The 27102-nt window shown below is 48.8% G+C and overlaps 2 protein-coding genes and 1 long non-coding RNA gene across 24 annotated transcripts; 2 read left to right on the forward strand and 1 right to left on the reverse strand.

Moving 5' to 3' along the window:
• Window positions 1-26685, forward strand: KIR2DL4 (killer cell immunoglobulin like receptor, two Ig domains and long cytoplasmic tail 4). Of its 14 annotated transcripts, none has more exons than XM_077977090.1 (9): window positions 1-387; window positions 491-720; window positions 918-953; window positions 1754-2038; window positions 2939-3232; window positions 5805-5855; window positions 8252-8356; window positions 8828-8880; window positions 8980-9663. In XM_077977090.1, the coding sequence occupies exons 2-9, from the start codon at window positions 687-689 to the stop codon at window positions 9247-9249; spliced, it is 1128 nt and encodes a 375-aa protein (XP_077833216.1). In that variant the 5' UTR covers window positions 1-387; window positions 491-686; the 3' UTR covers window positions 9250-9663.
• LOC144337338 (uncharacterized) lies at window positions 11201-13914 on the reverse strand. The gene is made up of 3 exons (XR_013410320.1): window positions 13871-13914; window positions 13589-13786; window positions 11201-11669 (listed from the first exon to the last, which is right to left on the reverse strand). It is a non-coding gene; the product is annotated as an uncharacterized LOC144337338 (long non-coding RNA).
• On the forward strand, window positions 11557-26685 carry KIR3DS05 (killer immunoglobulin-like receptor KIR). 9 transcript variants are annotated; one of them, XM_077981842.1, is made up of 9 exons: window positions 11557-11662; window positions 13698-13733; window positions 14483-14767; window positions 16210-16509; window positions 18129-18422; window positions 21021-21071; window positions 25277-25381; window positions 25853-25908; window positions 26004-26685. In XM_077981842.1, the coding sequence occupies exons 1-9, from the start codon at window positions 11629-11631 to the stop codon at window positions 26292-26294; spliced, it is 1452 nt and encodes a 483-aa protein (XP_077837968.1). In that variant the 5' UTR covers window positions 11557-11628; the 3' UTR covers window positions 26295-26685. The 9 variants fall into 9 exon arrangements, 8 of the variants coding, with proteins under 8 accessions (XP_077837968.1, XP_077837970.1, XP_077837969.1 ...); XM_077981844.1 differs by having other exon boundaries at window positions 25853-25905; XM_077981843.1 differs by having other exon boundaries at window positions 25853-25902; window positions 26001-26685.
• Window positions 26686-27102: the final 417 nt, after the last annotated feature.

Below are 27102 nucleotides of genomic sequence, written 5' to 3' on the forward strand. Positions count from 1 at the left end.
ACAAGCAATTAGAGAGCAGAAAAGCGCAAAGCCAAAGAGAGAGAGAAAGAGAGACAGGAAACCGTGAGTTTAAAGTCTTGGGTCATAAGACAAACTCTAGATAAAACGACAAGATCCTCAATCAACATGTTGTGTTTTTGCTAATGAGATGGAAATCTATGATGCTAAATAACTGCACAGTCTTTCTACTGAGATTTAAATCATTTTACCTGTTTCTGGTTTAATAGTAGAAATACCAGCATGGAAAATTATGATGATTTATTTAATACAATTGCTCAATAATGATAGTAAGACCTATTAGGTATTTTGCATATTGCACACGAAGGAGAGTTTCAATCGCAGAGAAAAACAAACAAACAGAAAAAGATTACAACGAAAGTCCTTCATGTGAGTGCACAGTTCAATCGTCCCGGGCTGGGGTAAGTGGGTCTGAGATGTGTTTTGACTCTGGCCGTCATGCATGACGGGAAGTGACAAGTCTAGTCTGCAGTTTTCAGAAAGCCACATTCCTCCCTTGACCGGACTTCCACTAGAACCTCATATGAGGTAGAAGAAGCCTACCTGTGTCCCCTTCACATGTTGTGGTCGATGTGTCAACTTCATGATCCAGGCTGCTCACCACATCCTCTGCACCGGTCAGTCGAGCAGAGTCACTGCATCCTGGCAGCAGAAGCTGCACCAAGTCCATGTCGCCCACGGTCGTCATCCTGGCCTGTCTTGGTGAGTCCTGGAAGGGAAGGAGCACCAGGGTTACACTACGGGCCTGCAGATTCGGGGTCTCCCAACAGGGAGCCGTGTTCTGGAGCAAGCGGGTGGTGAGGCTGAGTGAACGTTCAGCCCAGCGAGGCGCCCAATGGCTGGGAGGAAAGGGCAGGTTGCTGCAGACATGAATAGTTCATCATGATCTTTCTTTGCAGGGTTCTTCTTGGACCAGAGGGTGCGGGCACACGTGGGTGAGTCCTTCCCAAATGATGGGTTGCCATCCCCACCAATACAAGTGAATTTTCCTGAGAAGGGAGGCAGGCAGCACAGAGGGCGGCTGATGGACTGACCATGGGAAAGCCTGTGGGGAAATCTCTCGTGAACTAGGAAGAGGAGACCCTGGGATGCTCGGCCCTGAGTTCTGTCTTATCCCTCCCCAGCCGTTCTTCCCCGTGGCTGAGTCTAGCTCTGTGTGGCCCAGGTGGAGACTTGGGCGCTCAAAGCTGGGGTGTCAGGGGATGGGATATGGTGTCACTGGCAGAGGAGGGAAGGGAAGCAGTGCTAGGAACAGCAGGTCCTCTGAGGACAAGAGGGTAAATCACTCCCTCCAGTGTTTCCATGATGGTCGGGGCTGCAGTGTGGCTGCTGTCATTCTACCAGAAGAGGTGGGGGAACCACAGTCATGACCCTGACATTCCAATCCCTCTGATGGGGCTCAGTTGTTTATTATGGTTCAGGCATTAGCTGATATTCCATCCACAAAGGTCGTACCCTCCGCCGCGTGTCTACTTTGTGTTGTTTGGTGTAACCAATCTTGCAGTATTAAAATCTAGTAAGAGTTCCATACTCAGCACCTGCTCAGAGTTTTCAGCCCATACTTTTGTTGTAGGGAGACACCATGTCCATGCTGGATAAGTTCTTCCTGTAGCCCTGGACACCCAGGTGTGGGAGGAGCCTTAGAAACACGGAAAGGGGAAGAATATTCTGAGCACATGGAGGGAGGGGTGACTCCACATCCTCTTCTCTAAGGCGGCACCTCCTTCTCCCCCAGGTGGTCAGGACAAGCCCTTCTGCTCTGCCTGGCCCAGCGCTGTGGTGCCTCAGGGAGGACACGTGACTCTTTGGTGTCACTATCGTCCTGGGTTTAACATCTTCACGCTGTACAAGGAAGACGGGGTGCCTGTCCCTGAGCTCTACAAAAGAATATTCTGGAACAGTTTCCTCATTAGCCCTGTGACTGCAGCACATGCAGGGACCTACAGATGTCGAGTTTTTCATCCGCACTCCCCCACTGAGTGGTCGGCACCCAGCAACCCCCTGGTGATCATGGTCACAGGTCAGAGGGCTCCTGTCTGGGCTTCTCCTTGTCCCACCTCCTGAATCCCAGAGCTTCTGCTGGGGGTGTCCGTCAGGGTCCCATCATCCAGGCCCTGACTGTATTTGGGGTAAAGGGGATTTAATACAGGGGAATGGGTGCTGGGAGGAAGAATGGTGGGAAGAATAACTGTCCCCATTGATGGCCACATTGTAATCCGTGGACCCTGTGGCTCTTTATGTTATAGGGCAGGGGACTGAAGGGGAAGATGGAGCTCAGGTTGTTGATGAGTTGACCTTGAGATGGGGAGACGGCCTGGACTGTCCCGCTGGGCTCAGTGGAATCACAAGGGTCCTCATGACAGGAGGAGGAAGAGGGGAGTGGGGATTACAGCAGCATCATGGGAGACTCCATCAGCCACTGTGGGCTTTGAAGGTGGAGGAAGGTCACGAGTCACAAAGGCAGGAGGCCTATAGGGGCTGGAGAAGTCAAGGGAACTGATTCTCCCCTGAGTCTCCAGAGGGAACACAGCCCTGTAGATGCCTTGATTTTAGCCCAGGAAGAACTGGATCCAATTTCTGTTCTCCAGAAGTGGAAGGGTCAGTGTGTTCTCTCCTGCCGCCATGTTTGTGATAATTTTCTACAGCAGCAACAGGAAACCAACACAGGAACCCAGGTCAAGGACAAGTTTAAAAACCAAACAAGAGGGTTGGCTACCCCGAGATCAGCAAAGGTGCACTGCTGATGCCACCACCAGGCTGGAGCTACATAGGGAGGGAACGACAGGGAGAGTCGGGGGTGGAGGGTGAGAGAGAGAGAGCATTAGGTCATAGAGCAGGGGAGTGAGTTCTCAGCTCAGGTGTGATGGGAGCTGTGACAAGGAAGAACCTCCCTGAGGGAAACTGCCTCTTCTCCTTCCAGGTCTATATGAGAAACCTTCTCTCTCAGCCCAGCCGGGCCCCACGGTTCCCACAGGAGAGAACATGACCTTGTCCTGCAGTTCCCGGCGCTCCTTTGACATGTACCATCTATCCAGGGAGGGGGAGGCCCATGAACTTAGGCTCCCTGCAGTGCCGAGCGTCAATGGAACATTCCAGGCTGACTTCCCTCTGGGCCCTGCCACCCACGGAGGGAACTACAGATGCTTCGGCTCTCTCCGTGACTCTCCCTACGAGTGGTCAGACCCGAGTGACCCACTGCCCGTTTCTGTCACAGGTGAGGAAACCCCATGTCTGTCCCATGTCTTATGATCCCAGAGCCATAGCTGGGGAGCTTCCTGCTGATGATGGAGAGAGGGATGGACAGATGCAGAGAGAAGATGAAGCCTCGGTGTGAGGTTGGGGTCAGGGCACAGGAGGGCAGACACAGCACATCAAACCCTCCCGCACTGCCTGCATGGAGGCCTGTGGTCAGGGCTTCAGGCATCCAGGCAGATGGAGAAACTGGTCAGGACAGACCCAGAGGAAGGGAGATTGGGCTCAGTTTGGGGAAATCAGAGGTTCCCTCAGCCCCTCAACCTTACCCATTTCCCAGAAGCCCATCCCGGCCTCTCACCCACAGAGAGATGTCATCACCAGCAACCCTTACACCCTTTTCTTTTCATTTGAAAAAATGCTGATTGAGGTTAAATATACCTGTATAATTTACCAACGTTACCATTTTTAAGTGTAAAATCTAGGGGTCATAAATACCTATACAGGCTGGGTGCAGTGGCTCACACCTGTAATCTCAGCAATTTGAGAGGCCAAGGCAGGTAGATCATTCAAAATCAGGGGCTGGAGACCACCCTGGCCAACATGGGGGAAACCCATCTTTACTAAAAAGATGAAAAAAAATTAACCAGGCATAGTGCCACGTGCCTGTAATCCCAGCTACTTGGGAGGTTGAGGCAGGAGAACCGCTTAAGCCCAGGAGGCAGAGGTTGCAGTGAGCCGAGATCATGCCACTGCACTGCAACCTGGTGACACAAGAGACTCTGTCTCTAAATAGATAAATAAATAAATTTATATTCTTTTTTTTGTTACCCTCCATCCTTTCCTTCCTAACCTCTGGCATCCACCATTCTACTCTCTACCTTCATGAGCTTCACCTTTTACATCCTGCAGGTTAGTGAGAAATGGCAATCCTTGTAATGACCTCCAGTTCCACCCATGTGGCTGCAAATGTCAGTATGTTATTGTCTCTATGGATGAGTAGTCTCCACCGTGTGGATGTACTACATTCTCTCTATCCATTCACCCACTGATGGGCAGGTAGGTTGACTCCACATCTTGGCTACTGTGAATGGTGCTAGAACAGTCATGGGAGTGCAGATGTCACTTTGATACATGAAGTCCTTTCCTTTGCATTTACACCCACTAGTGGAATTGCTAGATCCTCTGGAAGTTCTCTTTTTAGGTTTTGGTTTATGCTTTTTGTTTTTTTGGCAAGAAGTTTCACTCTTGTTGCCCAGGCTGGGGTGTAATGGCACCATCTGGGCTCACTGCAACCTCTACCTCCAGGATTCAAGTGATTCTCCTGCCTCAGCCTCCTGAGTAGTTGGATTACTGGCACCTGCCCCCACACCCGCCTAATTTTTGTATTTTTAGTAGATACAGGTTTTCACCATGTTGGCCAGGCTGGTCTCGAACTCTTGGCATCCAGTGATCCACCCACTTCAGCCTCCCAAGGTGCTGGGATTACAAGGGTGAGCTGCAGCACCCAGCCTCTTTTTATTTTTTGAGGAACTTCCATATTATTCTCCTCTGTGAAAGTTGTACTAATTTATATTCCTGTCAACAGTGTATCAGGGTTCTCGTTTCTCCACCACCTTGTCAGCATTTGTTTTGTCTGTCTTTGAGATAAAAGCCATTGTAATGGGGTGCGATGATAGCTCATTGTGATTTCATTTGCATTTCTCTGATGATCAGTGATACTGAGCACTTTTCATATACGCAATGTTCATTTGTATGTTTTGTTCATTGAGAAATGTCTGTTCAGGTCTTTTACTAATTTTATAATTAAATTAGTAATTTTATTGAGGTGTTTGAGCTTCTTTTATATTCTAGTTCTTAATTCCCTCTCAGATGCATAGTTTGCAAATATTTGCTCCCATTCCATGGGTTGTCTCTTCTTCACTTTGTTGGTTGGTTCCTTTGCAGTGCAGAAGCTGCTTAGTTTGATATAATCCCAATGGTCTATGTTTTTGTGTTCTGATTACTTGTGTTTTTGAGGTTTAAACAAAATGTCTTCCCTCAGACAAATGTCCTGGAGCATTTCCCCGGTGTTTCCTTTTAGATGTTTAATGGGTTCAGGCCTTAAGTTGTTAACCCATTTTCATTTGATTTTTGTATATGGTGAGAGGTAGAGGTGCATTTTCATCCCTCTGCATGTAGCTATCCAGTTTTCCCTGCATCATTTATTGAAACCACTGTCCTTTCCAGATTGTAGATTTTTGGAACCTTTCTCAAAGTCCATTGGATGTAAATAGGTGGATTACATCTGTGTTCTTCATTCTGCTCCATTGTTTTATGTGCTTTTCTTTATGCCAGTGTCATACTGTTTTGTTTACTACAGCTCTGTAACATATTTTTAAGTCAGGTAGTGTGATACTCCTGTTTTCTCCTTATACCTTAAAGTCTCAAGATAGTGGGCATCACGTACAATGATTATGGAGAAGGGGATGCCAGGACTCCCAGGGCCCAATATTAGATAACAGAATGTTGGCCAGGAACCAACCTCAAAGATGTCCTTTGAGTAGAACACAGGCATCCTTATTTCCACACCTCTCTCCTGTCCCATGTTCTAGGAAACCCTTCAAGTAGTTGGCCTTCACCCACTGAACCAAGCTTCAAAACTGGTAAGTGAAGGATCCCTCTTACCTCTGCTTTTGAAAACCCGGGGAGGTCGAAGCCTTGGATTCAAGCGTTGGCTCAGCACCTCCCAGCTCTGTGATTGTGGGCCTGTCTTCCGCTGTCTCTGAACCCCAGACACTCCAACAACGAAAGGGATCTGAGCCCAGCACAGGGCTCAGTGAAATCTCTTAACCTCTGATTTTCTGCTGCTGAGACCTCAGGGTAGAAGGTTGAGTGCAAATCAGACGTTGTTCTCGGGATAAATGTGGTGTTTGTTCTGCCTGCATTCCTAACCAAAGGACAAATGCCTGGGGGCTTGAGAGGGGGAAGGAAGGGGAACATTTTTGAGGGTGGGGTGTTTGTAGAGAAGTTCTACTTGCCAAGGAATGAGCTCCTGTCTGTCATGATCCAACCTTGGTTGACTTAGCAGAGCAAGAGCCTTGCAGTAAGAGAGAACGGAGTTCATCCACGCACATGACACTTCCACTTACTGGCTCAGCCACTGCTCCATGCTCAGGCTGTGCAGTGTGGACCCTTTTCCTATGTTGCCATAACAAATTTCCACAGGCTTCGTGGATGGAAGCCACATTTTAAAAAAATATCTGACAGTGCTGTAGCTCAGAATTATGCAATGCGTCATCTCACAGGGCTAAAATCAAGGTGACGTCAAGGCTGACTTCCCTCTGAAGGTTCCAGGCAAGAATCTGCTTCCTCACTTTTCCAAGCTCCTAGAGGCTCCCACATTCCTTGGCTTCTGGTCCCCATCTTCCTTCCTCAAAGCCCACAAAGGCTGGTCACATCTCTCACATGACATCAGTCAGATCCTTCTTCCTCACCACACCTCTTTCTCTGAATGTTGCTCTGCCTTCTTCCTCATCTTTTAAAGCCCTTGGGATTCTATTGGAATCTATGTTCATGGCATAAAACTTGCCCCCTCACCCAAATCCCCCACCTCACCTCTACTTCCTATCACATTAAGAGACACAGATAGACCGTGGGAAGGTAAAAACTAATATTCTTTGGAGTTCAGATCTTGGACTCAGAGACCAGCGCCAGCACCATCTCCTGGTCACCTTTTATACGAATTCACAGAAGGACAGGTTGTACCGAAGCAATAGATGATGGAGGGGGTTGTCCTTCCTCCGGACTCTCAGGTAGAACAGCAGCCTAATATAGGACTCCCGAGATCACAAAAAGGAGCACGCTCTTCACGAGCTTCATCATTATTTCCTGGCTGTTTGATATATGACAGTTCTACTTCACTTTTTTGATCTTGATTTCATGTTATGCCTTTTCTTGTCAAATGTAATGTGTTTGAGTCAAGAGGGTTGTGGCCGTAGAAATTGTAAAGCACATTCACTGTGTATCAATCCCAGTCCAGTCTTCCCAGAGAAGACTCTAAACACCTCCTGTACTGCACCTGGGGCTATGCCAATTTCTATCACTCACCGTCACTCCAGGGAGACAGAACACACAGAGAATACATGACATAGGCAGGTTCATTACTAACAGATAACCAGCAACTGACAACGGAAGCCTACATTTCAGTGTGAGCCAGTCCCCCAAGGCTCAGAAAAGCTGCTCGGGACATATGGAGTCACCCCATTTGCATTGCAGCTGGGGGAACCCAGAAAGCAGCCCAGCCTGGGTTTTGTACCCTGGAGCCACAGGAAGCACTGAGCTAAAGCACTGCATGACGTCCTCCTCTGGGAAGAACAGGAAGACAGCCCAGGCTGTTCTGGGACGTTCCTCCTGATCTCAGGATGTTGCTGTCTTAGTCCCTTTTTGTGGCTGTAAAAGAACACTTGAGCCTGGGTAACTTCTACAGAAAAGAGAATTGGTCGACTCACGGTTCTGCAAGCTGTACAAGAGGCAGGACACCAGCATCTATTTCTGGCTGTGGTCTCAGGCTGCTCCTACTCTGGTAGAAGAGAAGGGGTCCTACATGTGCAGAGACCACCGAGATCACACAGCAAGACAGGGAGAAACGGGGTGTGATGGAGCTTCCAAGCTCTTTTTAAGAACCAACTCTCTAGAGTACTAATAAAGGGAGAATTGCTAACCCCGTCGTGTGGGGGAACATTAATCTATTTATGATGGATCCACCCCCATGACCCAAACACGTCCCCATAGGCACCACCACCCACACTCAGGGTTAAATTTCAGAGTGAAGTTTGGGGGGGTCAAATATCCATACGATAGCAGGTGTCTCATCAGCACATTCTGTAGTTATTACGAAAACTATAACTGAGAAAGCAGGAGAAAGCTGGGTCTCCCACCACGTGGGTGCTTGTCCTAAAGAGATGTTTTATGGGGTTGCCTGGCAACCAAGAAATGAGAGACAATCCTCAAAGAGGAACTGCTATGGTGAGCTTCTCATTGGATTCCTATCTGCCTCCAGGTATCGTCAGACACCTGCCTGCTGTGATTAGGTACTCGGTGGCCACCATCTTCCTCACCATCCTCCTCTTCTTTCTCCATCGTTGCTGGTGCTCCGACAAAAAGAGTAAGTCTCAAAAACCAGAGGCCAGAGACCTCAGGGCCGTGTAGGGAGGAAGGATGAGGAGGGATGGGAGCACGTAGGTGTGTGTTTCTCACCAGCAGGATGGTCTCGGGCCCAAGGCAGGAGCCACAGAGGCAGAGGTTTCTAGAGAGAGCATCAGACACCCTGCCCCTGCCTTCAGCTCACAGACCATTGCCAGATTCTGAACTGTATCCTCATGTCCCTGCAGCCACAGACATCCAGGAGAAGGTTCCATGACAGGCAGAAAGTGGGAGGCAGAATCGCTGGGATGGGAACTGACAGCTCTTTATGGGATGGGTCCTTCAGCTCAGAGAGATAGAATGTCTGAGTCTGGCTGTTGGCAGCTGAGGGACCTCAGGCACCTACGACCTCCCGCTGTGTGTTGGGCTCTGCTCATGAAATGATGACCCAGAAGTGCCCTCCCAGCTGTTTTGATGACTCCGTCTCCTACAGATGCTGCTGTAATGGACCCAGAGCCTGCGGGGGACAGAACAGTCAACAGGGAGGTAGGCCCTCCTCTCCCCAGCCTCATGGATATATTCTTATTCCCTACTAGTCCTGAAGAATGTGAGCCCCTCCCTCACTCAACATTTCCCTCTCTCCAGGACCCTGATGAACAAGACCCTCAGGAGGTGACATACACACAGTTGGATCACTGCGTTTTCACACGGGGAAAAATCACTCGCCCTTCTCAGAGGCCCAAGACACCCCCAACAGATACCAGCGTGTACATAGAACTTCCAAATGCTGAGCCCAGATTGTTGTCTCCTGCCCACGAGCACCACAGACAGGCCCGGAAGGGGTCTTCTATGGAGACCACAGCCCTGTCTCAAAACCGGCTTCACAGCTCCAATGTACCAGCAGTTGGAATCTGAAGTCTCGATTCTGCATCTTAGAGCATTGCTCTTCCTCACACCACAAATCTGCTGGCTCTGTCTTGCTTACCAATGTCTGCAGTTCCCACTGCCTGCTGGAGAAAAAATGCACTCCTTTGCTTAACCCACAATTCTCCACTTCACTTGACCCCTGCCCACCTCTCCAAACTAACTGACTTGCTTCCTAGTCCTACTTGAGAATGCAGTCACACTGAGGAACTCACAATTCCAAACATACAAGAGGCTCCGTCTTAACACGGCACTTAGACTCATGCTGTTCCACCTTCCCTCATGCTGTTCCACCTCCCCTCAGACGATTTTTCAGTCTTCTGTTATCAGTAAACCTTATAAAAATTTGTTGTGATTTCTATGTTGCTCTCTCGTCTTCAAATAAACGTTACTGTCCTCATTCTATAGGTGGGTCTTTTTTTGCCTGAATTTTCTGGTGTTATCATTACTATGTCCATATAACCCCATATGTTCTCCACTGGGTTCTCACCCCTGGAATCTGAGCTTCTGGAAGCAGGTGGAGCCTGATTTGTGTCTGGGACTCCAATTTCCATCCAACGATGCAGCACGTAGACGGGTTCAAGGATCAGGAATCAGATGAACAAGTGATATTCTTACTCTCTGCACACCTAGAAAGCTGGCAGAGCCATTCCAAGATGAAACATCTGTAGAGTCATAGGCCTTGTTGGTCTCATCTCCACGGGGACACATGTCCACACATCATCTTCATACTATAAATACACAGTCGCTCCTCCAGACCTGTGGGGTTTACAGGTGTTTATTGAGCCAACTATAAATCAAAAATATTCAGAGAAAAAATCCACAAAGTTTCAAAAAGCAAAACTATGTTGAATGGACACAAATGGAATGGTGTGTAGGCTGTGTCAGGAATTATAAGTAATCTACAGATGATTTCATGTATACAGGAGGATGAACATGGGTTATATGCAAACGCTCTGCCATTTTATGTAAGAGGCTTGAGCATCTGCAGATTGTGGTATCTGAGCGGAGATCCTGAAACCAATCACCCACGAATAGTGAAGGACGACTGTATCTAACTTTTATTTCTCAATTTTAAATATAAATCATAAAAAATTTACAATACCAAGATAAAAAACAAGAAGTGTTTTATAGTGTGAGAATACGTGTAGATTTATTTTTTTCTATGCGTAACCCTCGGGCCCATGTTATCTATTGAGAAGACATTCTATTCCTCCTTAAACCACACGGCAGCCTTTGTCAACTCTAACGGGGCTGTGTGTACACGGATGTATTTTAGACACTGTTTGTCTCTGTGTTCACTCTCTTGAGGATGCTGCACATTATGTAGGCTTACACAACCCCTTAAAATTTGGTAGCTGGAGTCCTCTACTTTTTTATTATAGGCTATTTGCTAGGCTTTTTAAAATATTTCTTGAGGCAGAGTCTCACTCTGTCGTCCAGGCTGGACTGCAGTGGCACGATCTCGGCTCACTGCAACTTCCACTTCCCAGCTTCAAGAGATTCTCCTGCCTCAGCCTCTTGAGTAGCTAACATTAGCTTACCACCAGGCACAGCTAATTTTTGTATTTTTAGCAGAGACATGGCTTCACTAAGTTGGCCAGGGAGGTCTCGAACTCCCGACCTCCGTTGATCCGCAAACTTCGGCTTCCCAAAGTCCTGGGGGACACTTGATTTTCTATAGCATTATGTTGCTGGATATTTCTATACAATTTAAAATGAGGGAGGCAGAGAGACAGACAGAGAGCGAACCATGAGTTGGGGCTCTGGACTCTTGGGTCATGAGACAAATTGTAGATAAAATGACAAAAATCCAGAATTGACATGTTGTGGGTTTTGCTGATAAAGAACAGTTCTAAGATTGTAAACAATTGCATAATCCTTCCCTGGGTATTTAAATCATGTAAACTGGTTCTGCTGTCATACTAGAAATACAAGCATGAAACATCCTAATGGTTTATTCGTCACAATTGCTCTGACAACGTTCATAATACCTATTAGATATTTTGCATATTACACATGGAAAAGAGTTTGAAACACAGATAAAAACAATAAAAATACATAAAAAGTCTTTCACGTCAGCACAGATTTCAGTCACCTCGTGTCCGGGAGGTTGGATCTGAGACGTGTTTTGAGCTGGTCATAGTGAAGGACACAAGGTGTCAGTTCTAGTGAGAACAATTTCCAGGAAGCCATTTTCCCCTCTTGAGTGAGCACCCGCTGGGCCTCATGCAAGGTAGGAAGAGCCTGCGTACGTCACCCTCCCATGATGTGGTCAGCACGTCAACTGCATGGGCAGGGCGCCAGATAACATCCTGTGCGCTGCTGAGCGGAGCTGGGGCGCGGCCGCCTGTCTGCACCGGCAGCACCATGTCGCTCATAGTCCTCAGCGTGGCGTGTGTTGGTGAGTCCTGGAAGGGAATCGGCGGAGGAAGCACTGGGGTGGTGATCTGGGCCTGGGGTGGAGATATGATCCTGGAGTGGAGATATGGGCCTGGAGTGGAGATACAGGTCTGGAGTGGAGATATGGACCTGGAGTGGGGATACAGGTCTGGAGTGGAGATACAGGTCTGGAGTGGAGATATGGGCCTGGAGTGGAGATATGGGCCTGGGGTACAGATATGGGCCTGGAGTGGAGATCTGGGCCTGGAGTGGATATCTGGGCCTGGAGTGGAGATATGGGCCTGGAGGGGAGATCTGGGCCTGGAGTGAAGATATGGTCCTGGAGGGGAGATCTGGGCCTGGAGTGGAGATCTGAGCCTGGAGTGGAGATACGGGCCTGGAGTGGAGATACAGGTCTGGAGTGAAGATATGGGCCTGGAGGGGAGATCTGGGCCTGGAGTGGAGATATGGTCCTGGAGGGGAGATCTGGGCCTGGATTGGAGATATGGGCCTGGAGTAGAGATATGGGCCTGGAATGGAGATCTGGGCCTGGAGTGGAGATATGGGCCTGGAGGGGAGATCTGGGTCTGGAGTGGAGATATGGTCCTGGAGGGGAGATCTGGGCCTGGAGTGGAGATATGGGCCTGGAGAGGAGATATGGGCCTGGAGTGGAGATCTGGGCCTGGAGTGGAGATACAGGCCTGGAGTGGAGATATGGGCCTGGAGTGGAGATACAGGTCTGGAGTGGAGATCTGGGCCTAGTGTGGAGATATGGGCCTGGCATGGACAGATGGGCCTGGAGTGGAGATCTAGGCCTGGAGTGGAGATATGGGCCCAGAGTGATGATATGGGCCTGGAGTGGAGATCTGGGCCTAGAGTGGAGATCTGGGCCTGGAGCGGAGATATGGGCCCCGAGTGGTGATATGGGCCTGGGGTAGAGATATGGGCCTGGAGTGGAAATCTGGGCCTGGGGTGGAGATATGGGCCTGGGATAGAGACATGGGCCTGGCATGGAGGGATGGGCCTGGGGTGGAGATCTGGATCTGGAGTGGAAATTTTGGCCTGGAGTAGAGATATGGGCCTGGGGTGGAGATCTGGGTCTGGAGTGGAGATTTGGGTCTGGAGTGGAGATTTGGGTCTGGAATGGAGACATGGGCCTGGCATGGAGGGATGGGCCTGGAGTGGACATATGGGCCTGGAGTGGAGATATGGGCCTGGAGTGGAGATATAGACCTGGAGTTGGGATACAGGTCTGGAGTGGAGATACAGGTCTGGAGTGGAGATATGGGCCTGGAGTGGAGATATGGGCCTGGGGTAGAGATATGGGCCTGGAGTGGAGATTTGGGTCTGGAAAGGCGACATGGGCCTGGCATGGAGGGATGGGCCTGGAGTGGAGATATGGGCCTGGAGTGGAGATATGGGCCTGGAGTGGAGATATGGACCTGGAGTGGAGATCAGGGCCTGGAGTGGAGATCTGGGCCTGGGGTGGAGATATGGGCCTGGGGTGGAGATCTGGGTCTGGAGTGGAGATATGGGCCTGGTGTGGAGATATGGGCCTGGGGTAGAGATATGGGCCTGGAGTGGAGATCTGGGCCTGGAGTGGAGATCTGGGCCTGGAGTGGAGATCTGGGCCTGGGGTGGAGATATGGGCCTGGGGTGGAGATCTGGGTCTGGAGTGGAGATCTGGGCCTGGGGTGGAGATCTGGGTCTGGAGTGGAGATCTGGGCCTGGAGTGGAGTTCTGGGCCTGGCATGGAGGGATGGGCCTGGGTGGAGATATGGGCCTGGGTTGGAGATCTGGGCCTGGAGTAGAGATATCAGCATGGAGTGGACATGTGGGCCTGTTGTGTAGATCTACCCCTGGAGTGGAGATCTGGATCAGGAGTCTGGGTCTCTGGGCAGCTGAGATCCCTGCTGCGGGGGCAGGTAGGCAGCCAGGGTGAGTTTACCTTCAGCCCAGCAAGGGCCTGGCTGCCTAGACACATAGTCCCATGGGGGCAGCACAGGAGGCCCTGGTTTGCCTGCAGATGGATCATCGACCATGATCTTTCTTTCCAGGGTTCTTCTTGGTCCAGACGGCCTGTCCATACACGGGTGAGTCCTTCCCCAAACCTTAGGGTGTCATCTCCCCACCTAAGAGGATTTTCCTGAAACAAGTGGGAAGTCCTGTCGGAGAGTCTCTCATAAACTAAGAAGGGGGGACCCTGGGGTGCTCGGCTCACACTTCTGACCTCGTCCTCTCTGGCCTTTCTTACCCTTGGCTGAGTCAAGCTCTGTGAAGAGCAGGGTGAGCTTGGGGTGCTCCAAGCTGAGGTGTGCAGGGAGGAAGTGGTGTCAGCAGCTGAGGAAGGGAGGGAAGCAGTGCTAGGAACAGCAGGTCCTCTGAGGACAAAGGTGTAACTCACACCCTCCAGTGTTTCCATGACGGTCAGGGCTGCAGTGTGGCTGCTGTCCTTCTACCAGAAGAGGTGGGGAAACCACAGCCATGACCCTGACATTCCAAATCTTCTGATGCGGGTTCGGTTCATGCACTGGCCTGATATTCCATTCACAAAGGACACACCCTACATGCCGTGTCTACTTTGTGTTGTTTTATGTGAGTGATCTCGCAGTATTAAAATCTAGTAAGAGTCGCTTATTCAGCACTTGCTCAAAGTTCTCAGCTGACACTTTTCTTGTAGGGAGACGGCATGTCCATGCTGGATAGGTTCTTCCTGTAGCCCTGGACACCCAGGTGTGGTAGGAGACTTAGAAACATGGAAAGGGGAACAATCTTCTGAGCACACGGAGGGAGGGGCGGCTCCACATCCTCCTCTCTAAGGCGGCCCCTCCTTTTCCCCCAGGTGGTCAGGACAACACCTTCCTGTCTGCCTGGCCCAGCCCTGTGGTGCCTCAGGGAGGACACGTGACTCTTCGGTGTCACTATCGTGGTGGGTTTAACAACTTCACTCTGTACAAAGACGACAGAAGCCACATTCCCATCTTCCACAGCAGAATATTCCAGGAGAGCTTCCTCATGGGCCCTGTGACCCCGGCACACGCAGGGACCTACAGATGTCAGGGTTCATACCCACACTCCCCCACTGAGTGGTTGACTCCCAGCAACCCCCTGGCGATCAGGGTCACAGGTCAGAGGACTCCTGTCTGGGCTTCTCCTTGTCCCACCTCCTGAATCCCAGAGCTTCTACTGGGGGTGTCCGTCAGGGTCCCATCACCCAGGACATGACTGTCTTTGGGGTACAGGGGAATTGAATACAGGGAAATGGGTGCCGTGATGGGAAGAATAACTGTCCCCAATATGGCTACATTCTAATCCCTGGAGCGTGTGACTCTTTATGTTATAGGGCAGGGGACTGAAGGGGAAGACGGAGCTCTGGTTGTTGATGACTTGACCTTGAGATGGGGAGATGGCCTGGACTGTCCCACTGGGCTCAGTGGAATCACAAGGGTCCTCGTGACAGGAGGAAGAAAAGGAGAGTGGGGATTAGAGCAGCGTCGTGGGAGACTCCATCAGCCACTGTGGGCTTTGAAGGTGGAGGAAGGCCACGAGCCACAATGGCAGGTGGCCTCTACGGGCTGGAGAAGTCAAGAGAACCGCTCTGCTGAGTCTCCAGAGGGAACGCAGTTGTGTAGATGACTTGATTTTAGCCCAGGAAGAACTGGATCCAATTTCTGTCTCCAGAAGTAGAAGGGTCAGTGTGTTCTCTCCTGCTGCCATGTTTGGGATAATTTTCTGCAGCAGTAACAGGAAACCAACACAGGAACATGGTCAAGGACGAGTTAGGAAACCAAACAACAATAGCCGGGCATGGTGGTGGGCGCGAGTAAACCAGTGACTGAATTCAATCGCTTGAATCCAGGAGGCAGAAGTTGCAGTCAGCCAAGACCACACCACTACACTCCAGCCTGGGTGAAAAAGTGACACTCTGCCTCAAAAATCAATTAATTAATCAATTAATTAAAGAAACCAAACAAGGAGAATGTTGGAAACCCCGAGAGCAGGAAGGGCAGGACGCTGACGCCACCAACAGGCTCCATCCACATAGGGAGGGGTCGATGCTCCTCGAACCAGCACCAGGAGCCACCCTGTGGAAGCTGAGGCCATGAAGAAGGCACAGGCATGGCAGGAGAGGCTCCCAATCCCCACCAGGAACAGGGGGTGTGGACACTGGTGCCTGCCTTACTGATCAGTTCATTCCTCCTGCCAGGGACTCCAGTTTGTCCAAAAGAGATTGAACCAGGCTGTTAAGAGCCTGGGCATGCAGCCTGCCATGGTTCCTCTTCCACCCCCACACAGACAGGAGGAAAGAGATGAGTGGGAAACAGATACAGCAGCCTAAGAGTTGAGGCTGAGTCCAGTGGGAAGGGCGTCCGAGGCTACTAGAGACAGACGGACAGAGAAGAGGGAGGGACACAGATGGAGGGACCTGCACCAGGGGATAAAAGACAGAGGGACACAGAGAGGGAGGAGAGAGACAGACAGCCGGGAGGGGAACCCTCACTCGTTCCAGCTGCCATGGATATGATGACAAAGGGAGACGCCTTCTAAACTCACAACCTCTCTTTCTAGGAGTCCACAAAAAGCCTTCCCTCCTGGCCCTCCCAGGTCCCCTGGTGAAATCAGGAGAGACGGTCACCCTACAATGTTCATCAGATACCGTGTTTGAGCACTTCTTTCTGCACCGTGAGGTGACCCTTGAGGAGCCCTTGCACCTTGTTGGAGAGCTCCATGGTGGGGGATCCCAGGCCAAGTATTCCATCAATTCCACGACATCTGACCTTGCAGGGACCTACAGATGCTATGGTTCTTTTACTCACTCCCCCTATGTGTTGTCAGCTCCCAGTGACCCCCTGGACATCGTGATCACAGGTGAGAGTGTCCGGACATTCTTCTCATTGTCACTGGGACACAGAGTGAATGATCCAGGACTTGGAAGCCCCGGGTGGTCATGAGGAAGATGAGTGTGGGATTCTTATGGAGAGAGACTGACTTGGAGAGGTCTGTACCAACAGAGACAGAGAAACAGGAGACACAAGTACAGACCAGGTGTCATAACAGAGGACAGACACAGGGGCCATACAGGGAGGTAGAAAAGAGAGAAAGAGTTAAAGGGGACACCCAGACAGACAGACATGTCCCAGAGAGAGGCGTCCTTCTGTGCTGACTTTGCTCAGATACCTGGCACAGGTTACAAACTTCATTTCTGTTTTACCTCCACAAAGCGTTTCTACCAGGAGAACCCAAGGACACCCATATTTCTGTCCTGAGTCAGCCCCTGTGGCCTCAGACCTTGTGGCACCTACAGATGCCGTGTTTGTTCTGACACCTCTGCCTTCCGTGCAGTGGAGAGTCATCGTCCCAGGATATCGTGGCCCCAGAACACCAACCCCTGTATGCTGTGTGTACTAGGGGTCCCCACACTGGATTCTGAGGCTCATATTCCACATAACCCCACATATGATAGGATTCCTGAGAGACACAGGGACATCAAAAAGAAATCAGGAACATCAAAAAGCAAAGACATAAACACACAGAGAATGAGCTAGAGGAAGGAGATTGAGAGACTCACAGACACATAAAGAGACAGAAAAGTGGGCAGAGGAGTGGAGAGAATGATGGAAGGGAGGAGAGAAAAGCTCCAAAATCAGAACCCTGAAGGCGGGGGGCACAAAGACAGAGAAAGATAAAGATGTGGGGATGGATTGCAGAGATTCCAAATAGAACTAGAGAGACTGAGAGGCAGAGAAAGACAAGGAGATGGAGAGAGACAGATGGTAGATGGATAGATAGATAGATATAGATAGATGATAAATAGGTAGATCATAGATAATGGATGGGTTATAGATACATAGATGGCGATTGATAGATAGATGATATATGGAGATGATGATGATGATAGATACATAGATAGATCGATAGATAGAGAGATAGATAGACACATAGATAGATACAGAGATACGTAGATGATACATAGAGACAGAGAGGCAGACAGATAGAGAGGGAATAGACAGATGTTACATAGATATAGATAATACATAGATGGTGGATAGATAGAGAGACAGACAATTGATAGAGAGATAAATGATACATAGATATAGATTACAGATAGATAATTGATAGATTGACAGGTAGTAGATAGATAGATAGATCGATAGATAATAGATAGAAATGTTCAGAAGGTTATGAACAAGACAGAAAGTGAGAAACTCAGAATTAAAGAAAAAGGAAGATCAAGTCAAGAATCCAAGGAGGATCAGAGAGAAGAAAACAATACAAAAAGGGAAAACACACCTCAGGCTGGGGAAGTGAGGTCAGAGACCTAGAGAGACAGAGAAGGTGGAAGGAGGAAACAGACATGAAGAGAGACGGGGTGGAGGGTGACAGAGAGCATTAGGTCATAGATCCGAGGAGTGAGTTCTCAGCTCAGATGTGAGGGGAGCTGGGACAGGGAAGAACCTCCCTGAAGAAATTGCCTCTTCTCCCTCCAGGTCTATATGAGAAACCTTCTCTCTCAGCCCAGCCGGGCCCCACGGTTCAGGCAGGAGAGAACGTGACCTTGTCCTGCAGCTCCCGGTGCTCCTTTGACATGTACCATCTATCCAGGGAGGGGGAGGCCCGTGAACTTAGTCTCTCTGCAGTGCGAAGCGTCAACGGAACATTCCAGGGCGACTTCCCTCTGGGCCCTGCCACCCATGGAGGAACCTACAGATGCTTCGGTTCTTTCCGTACCGCACCCTACAAGTGGTCACACCCGAGTGACCCACTGCCCGTTTCTGTCACAGGTGAGGAAAGCACATGCCTGTCCCATGTCTTATGATCCCAGAGCCATAGCTGAGGAACTTCCTGCTGATGATGGAGAGAAGCATGGACAGGTTCAGAGAGAAGATCAAGCCTCGGTGTGAGGGTGGGATCAGGAGGCAGGATGGCAGAGAGGGCACCTCCAAACCCTCCTGCATGGCCTGCGTGGTGGTCCGCGGTCAGGGCTCCAGGCACCCAGGCAGATGGAGAAACTGGTCAGGACAGACCCAGAGGAGGGAGACTGGGCTCAGTTTGGGGAGATCAGAGGTTCCCTCAGCCCCTCAATCTTACTCATTTCCCGGAAGCCCATCCTGGCCTCTCACCCACAGACATATCATCACCAGCAACCCTTACACCCTTTTCTTTTCATTTGAAAAAATATTTGTTGAGGTTAAAAATACCTATAAAATTGACCACCTTTACCATTTTTAAGTGTAAAGTCTAGTGGTCATAAATACATTTATATTCTGTTTTTGGTTTGTTTTTTGTTTTGTGTTGTTTTTACCCTCCACCATTCCCTTCCTGGCCTCTGGTAGCCACCATTCTACTCTCTACCTTCTTGAGATCCACTTTAGAGCTCTTGCATAAGGGTGAGAATTGGGAATTTTTGTAATGAGCTCCAGTTCCAATCATGGCCTGCAAATGTCGGATGTTATTTTCTCTATGGATGACTAGTCTCCACTGTGTGTATGTACTACATTCTCTCTATCCGTTCATCCACTGATGGGCAGGTAGCTGGACTCCACATCTTGGCTACTGTGAACTGTGCTGGAACAGTCATGGGAGTGCAGATAGAACTTCCATACACTGAAGTCCTTTCTATTGGATGTAAACCCAGTAGTGAATTTGTGAATACTATGAAAATTCTCTTTTTAGTCTTTTGTTTGGTTTTTGTTTTTGAGGCAGAGCTTTCCTCTGTAGCCCAGGCTGGAGTGCAACTGACACAATCTAGGCTCAGTGCAACTGACACAATCTAGGCTCATTGCAACCTCCTGGGAGGCAGAGGTCTCCTGGATTCAAATGATTCTTCTGCCTCAGTCTCCCTGGGAGCTGGGATTACAGGTGTACGCCACAACGCCTAGCTACGTTTTGTATTTTTTAGTACAAACAGGGTTTCCCCATATTGGCCAGGCTGCTCTCATACTCCTGACCTCAAAGTGCTGGGATTACAAGCATGAGCCACCATGCCCAGCCTCTTTTTAGTTTCTTAAAGAAGTTCCATACTTTTCTGCATAATGGCTGTACTAATTTACCTTCCTACCAACAGGGTACCAGGGTTCTCCTTTTCCTACCATCTTGCCAGCATTTGTTTTGCTTGTCATATGGATAAAAGCCATTTTAATGGGGTGAGATGTAAATTCATTGTGATTTTTCATTTGTATTCCTCTGATGATGAGAGATACTGAACACTTTCATACACATGATGGCCATTTATATGTTTTATTTGTGGAGAAATGTCTGTTCAGGTCTTTTGTTCATTTTTTAATTAAATTCTTTGTTTTATTGAGTTATGTGAGCTTCTTATATTTCCAGTTATAAATCCCGTCTCAGATGCATAGTCTGCAAATATTTCCTCCCATTCTGTGGGTTGTCTCTTCACTTTGTTGGTTGCTTGTTTTGCAATGCAGAAGCTGCTTAGTTTGATGTAATCCCTGTGGTCTGCTTTTTACTTTGATTACTTGTGTTTCTGAGGTTTTAAACAAAATGTCTTTTCTCAGACAAATGTCCTGAAGCATTTCCCCAATATTTTCTTCTATGTGTTTCATAGGTTCAGGACTTAGACTCATGTATTTAATGCTTTTTGATTTCACTTTTGTGAATGGTGAGAGGTAGAGGTGCAGTTTCATTCCCTGCATGCAGATAACCCGTTTTCCCCGCATCGTTTATTGAAAAGACTGTCCTTTCCTGATTGTAGGTTCTTGACACCTTTCTCAAAATGCATTGGATTGGCTGGGCATGGTGGCTCACACCTGCAGTCCCAGCACTGTCAGAGGGCAAGGTGGGTGGATCACCTGAGACCAGGAGTTCGAGGCCCGCCTGGCCAACATAGTAAACCCTGTCTCCACTAAAAGTACAAAAATTAGCTGAGCATGGTGGTCAGCGCCTGTAATACCACTACTTGAGAGTCTGAGGCAAGAAAATTGCTTGAATTCAGGAGACAGAGGTTGCTGTGAGCCGAGATTGCACCTCTGCACTCCAGCCTGAGTAACAGAGCAAGATTCCATCTCAAAAAAAAAAAAGAAAAAATGCCATTGAATGTAGATGCATAGATTATATCTGTGTTCTTCATTTTGCTCCGTTGTTCTACACACTTTTCTTCATGCCAACGTCATGCTGTTTTGCTTACTACAGCTCTGTAACATATCTTTAAGTCAGGTAATGTGATGTTCCTGTTTCCTCTATATATCTTAAAGTCTCAAGACAAGGGGCAACACATACAAAAATCGCGGAGAAGAGAATCCCAGGACTCCCAGAGCCAGTGTTGGATAACAGAGTGTTGGCCATGAATGAACCTCAAAGATTTCCCCTGAGTAGAGGACAGGCACCCTCATTTCCTCTCCTCTCTCCTGTCTCTATTCTAGGAAACCCTTCAAGTAGTTGGCCTTCACCCACTGAACCAAGCTGCAAAACCAGTGAGTAAAGAATCCCTCTTATCTCTGCTTTTGGAAACCTGGGGAGGTGGAAGCCTTGGATTCAAGCCTTGGCTCAGCACCTCCCAGCTCTGATTGTGGGCCTGTCTTCCACCATCTCTCTGAACTCCAGACACTCCAACAGCAAAAGGGATCTTGGCCCAGCACAGGGCTCAGTGAAGTCTCTTAATCTCTAATCTTCTGCAGCTGAGACCTCCTACATGCTGGAAGAATGATTGCAAATCTGACATCCTTCTCAGGAAAAATGCAGTGTTTGTTCTCCCTGCATTCCTAACTGGAGGATAAATTCCTGGGGGCTTGAAAGAGGGAAGGGAAGGGAACATCTAATGAGGGCGAGGTGTTTCCGAGAAGTTCCACTTGCCAAGGAATGAGCTCCTGTTGGTCATGAGGCAACCCTGGCTGACTCAGCAGAGCAAGAGCCTCGAGTAACAGAGAACAGAGCTCATGCACGCACACTTCGACTCACTGACTCATTCAGCCATGGCCCCATGCTCAGGCTGTGCAGTTGGAATCCTTTCCTACTGTTGCCATAACAAATTTCCACAAAATTGGTGGATGAAAACAAAACGGCTTTTTAATTATCTTACAGTGCTGTAGCTCAAAGGATGAAATGCACCTCACTGGGCTAAAATCAAGGTGACAGCAAGGCTGCCTTCCCTCTGAAGGTTCCAGGCAAGAATCTGCTTTCCACATGTCCCAGTTTCTAGAGGTTCCCACGTTCCTTGGCTCCTGGTCCCCTTCCTCCTTCCTCAAAACCCACAAAGACTGGTCACGTCTCACATGGCATCACTCAGACCCTTCTTCCTTATCCACGCCTCTTTCTCTGAATGTTCCTCTGCTTTCTTCCTCATTTCTTAAGGACTTTGGGATTTTATTGGGTTCACCAAGATTATCTATCATCATCTCCCTAATATCATCCAGGATACCCTCCTTTTCATTTCAGCTGATTAGCAACCGTAATTCCATCTGAAATCTTCATTCCTCTTTTTCACGTAAAATCACATGTTCACAAGGTATGAAGGCTAGGACAGGGATATTTTTGGGGTGGAGTGGATTCTCCTGCCTTCCACAAATAGTAAACAGGATGCATTTGGCCTGTGCTCTTGGGACACTGACGTTGCAGATGGGTAAATGAGAGAAAAGAAAATGAATGCACAAGTGGATCAATAAATGGCTGATCCATTGGGAAACATTATGTATTTATTAAGACGGAGTCTCGCTCTATCCCCTAGGCTGGAGTGCAGCGTCACGATCTTGGCTCACTGCAACCTCCGCCTCCTGGGTTCAAGTGATTCTTCTGCCTCAGCCTCTCAAGTAGCTTGGATACAGGCCCCCGCCGCCACACCTGGCTAATTCTTTTTGTAGTTTTTTGGTAGAGACGATGTTTCACCATGTGGCCCAGTCTATCTCCAACTCCCTATCTAAAGTAATCCGACCGTCTCAGCCTCCCAAAGTGCTCGGATTATAGGCGTGAACCACGGCACCCAGCCAGAATTTAAACTAAATAACAGATAATGCTGAGTGTATGATTTCAGGTCACAGAGAAGTTCTCACTGATCAAATAATACTTGTGATCTTAACGAAAAAAAATAGATCAACCCCTGGAAGACTGGCGGAAGGATTTTCCACACATAGCAGTCAGCCGTGAAGGCACAAAGGTGAAAACAATCTTATGTGGAAGGAAGAGGCTCTGCCTGAAGTGCTGGGAATGAGATGGGAGAATTACAAGACCGCTGGAGAGAGAGAAGAGCACACTGGGCACACAGGAAACTAAGGAGGACAAGGAGTGTGTGTTTTATACGCACAGCCCTTGGATTCACCTCGGGCAAACTAGGAATCCGTACATGATTAATAGTGACTGACATGAACATAAGGGAGGCCCAGATGCGTAACTGGAATCTAGGAGATCGTGGAAAAGGCGATTCCCGCCCCACTGGTGAAATGTGTTGTGTATTTAGACACTAAATGAATGAAGTAGATGGATATAAGATGTGTATGTGAGGTAGAATAATTCACAGGGAGGGCTTGCCTGGTTTGATTTTTCCTAATTGTTCAATCTTCACTTCATTAATTTCTTTCTGAGATTTACTTTTCCTACATGTAAATCAGTACCTGGCAGAGGTCTGATTGATACATGAGGCGTGGTGCAAAGGAATAGACTTATTAATATAACACGCAAGGTTGTGAACGGTGACTCACACCTGTAACCCAACATTTTGGGAGGCTGAGGCGGATGGATCCATTGAGGTCAGGAGTTCAAGACCAGCCCGGACAACATGCTCAAACCCAACTCTACTAAATAAACAAAAACTAGCTGGGCATGGTGGCGGGTGCCTGTAATACCAGCTATTCGGGAGGCTGAAGCCGGAGAATGGCTTCCACCCGGGAGGCAGAGGTTTCAGTGAGCCGAGATTGCATCATTGGACTACACCCTGGGCAACACATTGAGACTTCATCTCAAAAAATAAAAGTACAAAACACATAATTGTCATATAACATACAGAAATGACAAAGGCACTTCAATCCCAATTATCATTTTTCTGTTTCTCTATAACGACTTCTTTGATCCTTTATCTTATCCATTAGAAAATCAGCCAAAAACGTCTTCCCTGTTTGCTTTCCATGAGCCTGAGATCATATGGAAAATATGAAAGGCCCCCGAACCCACCAGCACAGGCCCTGGAATAGAGAAAGTTCTCTGTTCATGGCATAAAACTTGCCCCCTCACCCAAATCCCCCACCTCACCCTTACTCCCTATCACATTAAGAGACACAGATAGACCATGGGAAGGTAAAAACTAACATTCTTTGGAGCTCAGACCTTGGACTCAGAGACCAGCACCAGCACCATCTCCTGGTTACCTTTTGTACGAATTCACAGGACAGGTTGTACGGAAGCAATAGACGATAGAGGAGGTTGTCCTTCCTCCGGACTCTCAGGTAGAACAGCAGCCTAATATATGACTCCTGAGATCACAAAAAGGAGCACGTTCTTCACGAGCTTCATCATTATTTCCTGGCTGTTGGATATATGACAGTTCTACTTGACTATTCTGATCTTGATTTCACTTTATGCCTTTTCTTCCTGAATGTAATGTGTTTGAGTCAAGAGGGTTCTGGCCGTAGAAATTGTAAAGCACATTCACTGTGTATCAATCCCAGTCCAGTCTTCCCAGAGAAGACTCTAAACACCTCCTGTACTGCACCTGGGGCTCTGCCAGTTTCTGTCACTCACCGTCACTCCAGGGAGACAGAACGCACAGAGAATACATGACATAGGCAGGTTCATTACTAACGGATAACCAGCAAGTGACAACAGAAGCCTGCATTTCAGTGTGAGCCAGTCCCCCAAGGCTCAGAAAAGCTGCTCGGGACATATGGAGTCACCCCATTTGCACTGCAGCTGGGGGAACCCAGAAAGCAGCCCAGCCTGGGTTTTGTACCCTGGAGCCACAGGAAGCACTGAGCTAAAGCACTGCATGACGTCCTCCTCTGGGAAGAACAGGAAGACAGCCCAGGCTGTTCTGGGACGTTCCTCCTGATCTCAGGATGTTGCCGTCTTAGTCCCTTTTTGAGGCTGTGAAAGAACACTTGAGCCTGGGTAACTTCTACAGAAAGAAAATTGGTTGACTCACGGTTCTGCAAGGTGTACAAGAGGCAGGACACCAGCATCTCTTTCTGGCTGTGGCCTCAGGCTGCTCCTACTCTGGTAGAAGAGACGGGGGCCTACATGTGCAGAGACCACCGAGATCACACAGCAAGACAGGGAGAAACGGGGTGTGATGGAGCTTCCAAGCTCTTTTTAAGAACCAACTCTCCAGAGTACTACTAGAGGGAGAACGTGCTAACCCTGTCGTGTGGGGCAGCATTAATCTATTCATGATGGATCCACCCCCATCATCCAAACACCTCCCGATTGGCCCAACCTCCCACACTCAGGGTTAAATTTCAAAGTGAAGCTTCGGGGGGTCAAATATCCATACGATAGCAGGTGTCTCATCGGCACATTCCGTGGTTATTATGAAAACTATAACTGAGAAACCAGGAGAAAGCTGGGTCTCCCACCACGTGGGTGCTTGTCCTAAAGAGATGTTTTATGGGGTTGCCTGGCAACCAAGAAATGAGAGACAATCCTCAAAGAGGAACTGCTATGGTGAGCTTCTCACTGGATTTCCATCTTCCTCCAGGTATCACCAGACACCTGCCTATTGTGATTAGGTACTCGGTGGCCACCATCATCTTCACCATCCTCCTCTTCTTTCTCCTTCATCGTTGGTGCTCCGACAAAAAGAGTAAGTCTCACAAAGCAGAGGCCAGAGACCTCAGGGCCGTGTGGGGAGGGAGGATGAGGAGGGATGGGAGCACGTAGGTGTGTGTTTCTCACCGGCAGGATGGTCTCTGGCCCAAGGCAGGAGCCACAGAGGCAGAGCTTTCTAGAGAGAGCACCAGACACCCTGTCCCTGCCTTCAGCTCACAGACCATTGCTTGATTCTGAACTGTATCCTCATGTCCCTGCAGCCACTGACATCCAGGAGAAGGTTCCATGACAGGCAGAAAGTGGGAGGCAGAATCACTGGGATGGGAACTGACAGCTCTTCATGGGATGGGCCTTGCACTCAGAGAGACAGAATGTCTGAGTCTGGCTGTTGGCAGCTGAGGGACCTCAGGCACCTACGGCCTCCCCCTGTGTGTTGGTATGTGCACATGAAATGAGGACCCAGACGTGCCCTCCCAGCTGTTTTGATGACTTCCGTCTCCTACAGATGCTGCTGTAATGGACCAAGAGCCTGCTGGGGACAGAACAATGAACAGGGAGATAGTCCTCCTAAGGCCAGCCTCATGGATATAGTCTTATTCCCTACTAGTCCTGAAGAATGTGAGCCCCTCCCTCACTCAACATTTCCCTCTCTCCAGGACTCTGAAGAACAAGACCCTCAGGAGGTGACATACGCACAGTTGGATCACTGCGTTTTCACACGGGGAAAAATCACTCGCCCTTCTCAGAGGCCCAGGAGACCCCCAACAGATACCAGCGTGTACATAGAGCTTCCAGATGCTGAGCCCAGATCACTGTCTCCAGCCCAGGAGCACCACAGACAGGCCTGGAGGGGCTCTTCTAGGGAGACCACAGCCCTGTCTCAAAACCGGCTTCACAGCTCCAATGTACCACCAGCCGGAATCTTTAGTCTCGACTCTGCATCTTAGAGCATTGCTCTTTCTCACACCACAAATCTGCTGGCTCTGTCTTGCTTACCAATGTCTGCGGTTCCCACTGCCTGCTGGAGAGAAAACACACTCCTTTGCTTAGCCCACAATTCTCCATTTCACTTGACCCCTGCCCACCTCTCCAACCTACCTGGCTTACTTCCTAGTCCTACCTGAGACTGCAGTCACACTGAGGAACTCACAATTCCAAACATACAAGAGGCTCCCTCTTAACACGGCACTTAGACTCATGCTGTTCCACCTTCCCTCATGCTGTTCCACCTCCCCTCAGACGATTTTTCAGTCTTCTGTCATCAGTAAACCTTATAAAAATTTGTTGTGATTTCTATGTAGCTCTCTCCTCTTCAAATAAACGTGACTGCCCTCATTCTATAGGTGACTCTTTTTTTGCCTAAAGTTTCTGGTGTTATCATTACTATGTCCATATAACACCATATGTTCTCCACTGGGTTCTCACCCCTGGAATCTGAGCTTCTGGAAGCAGGCGGAGCCTGATTTGTCTCTGGGACTCCAATTTCCATCCAAAGATGCAGCACATAGGAGGTTGCAAGGATCGTGAATCAGATGAACAAGTAATATTCCTACTCTCTGCACACCTGGAAAACTGGCAGAGCCATTCCAAGATGAAACATTTGTAGAGTCATAGGCCTTGTTAGTCTCATCTCCACGGGGACACATGTCCACACATCATCTTCATACTATAAATACACAGTCGCTCCTCCAGACCTGTGGGGTTTACAGGTGTTTATTGAACCAACTATAAACCAAAAATATTCAGAGAAAAAAT

Source organism: Macaca mulatta, chromosome 19, assembly GCF_049350105.2.
Source record: "Macaca mulatta isolate MMU2019108-1 chromosome 19, T2T-MMU8v2.0, whole genome shotgun sequence".
NCBI lineage: Eukaryota > Metazoa > Chordata > Mammalia > Primates > Cercopithecidae > Macaca > Macaca mulatta.

Coding starts and splice junctions, on each gene's coding strand:
- KIR3DS05 (XM_077981841.1), top strand. CDS start 11,629: ATGTCGCTCATAGTCCTCAGCGTGGCGTGTGTTG. Junction 13,734..14,482: donor GACGGCCTGTCCATACACGG/GTGAGTCCTTCC, acceptor CTTTTCCCCCAG/GTGGTCAGGACAACACCTTC. Junction 21,072..25,276: donor TGAACCAAGCTGCAAAACCA/GTGAGTAAAGAA, acceptor ATCTTCCTCCAG/GTATCACCAGACACCTGCCT.
- KIR2DL4 (XM_077977090.1), top strand. CDS start 687: ATGTCGCCCACGGTCGTCATCCTGGCCTGTCTTG. Junction 2,039..2,938: donor CCTGGTGATCATGGTCACAG/GTCAGAGGGCTC, acceptor TTCTCCTTCCAG/GTCTATATGAGAAACCTTCT. Junction 3,233..5,804: donor ACTGCCCGTTTCTGTCACAG/GTGAGGAAACCC, acceptor CCCATGTTCTAG/GAAACCCTTCAAGTAGTTGG.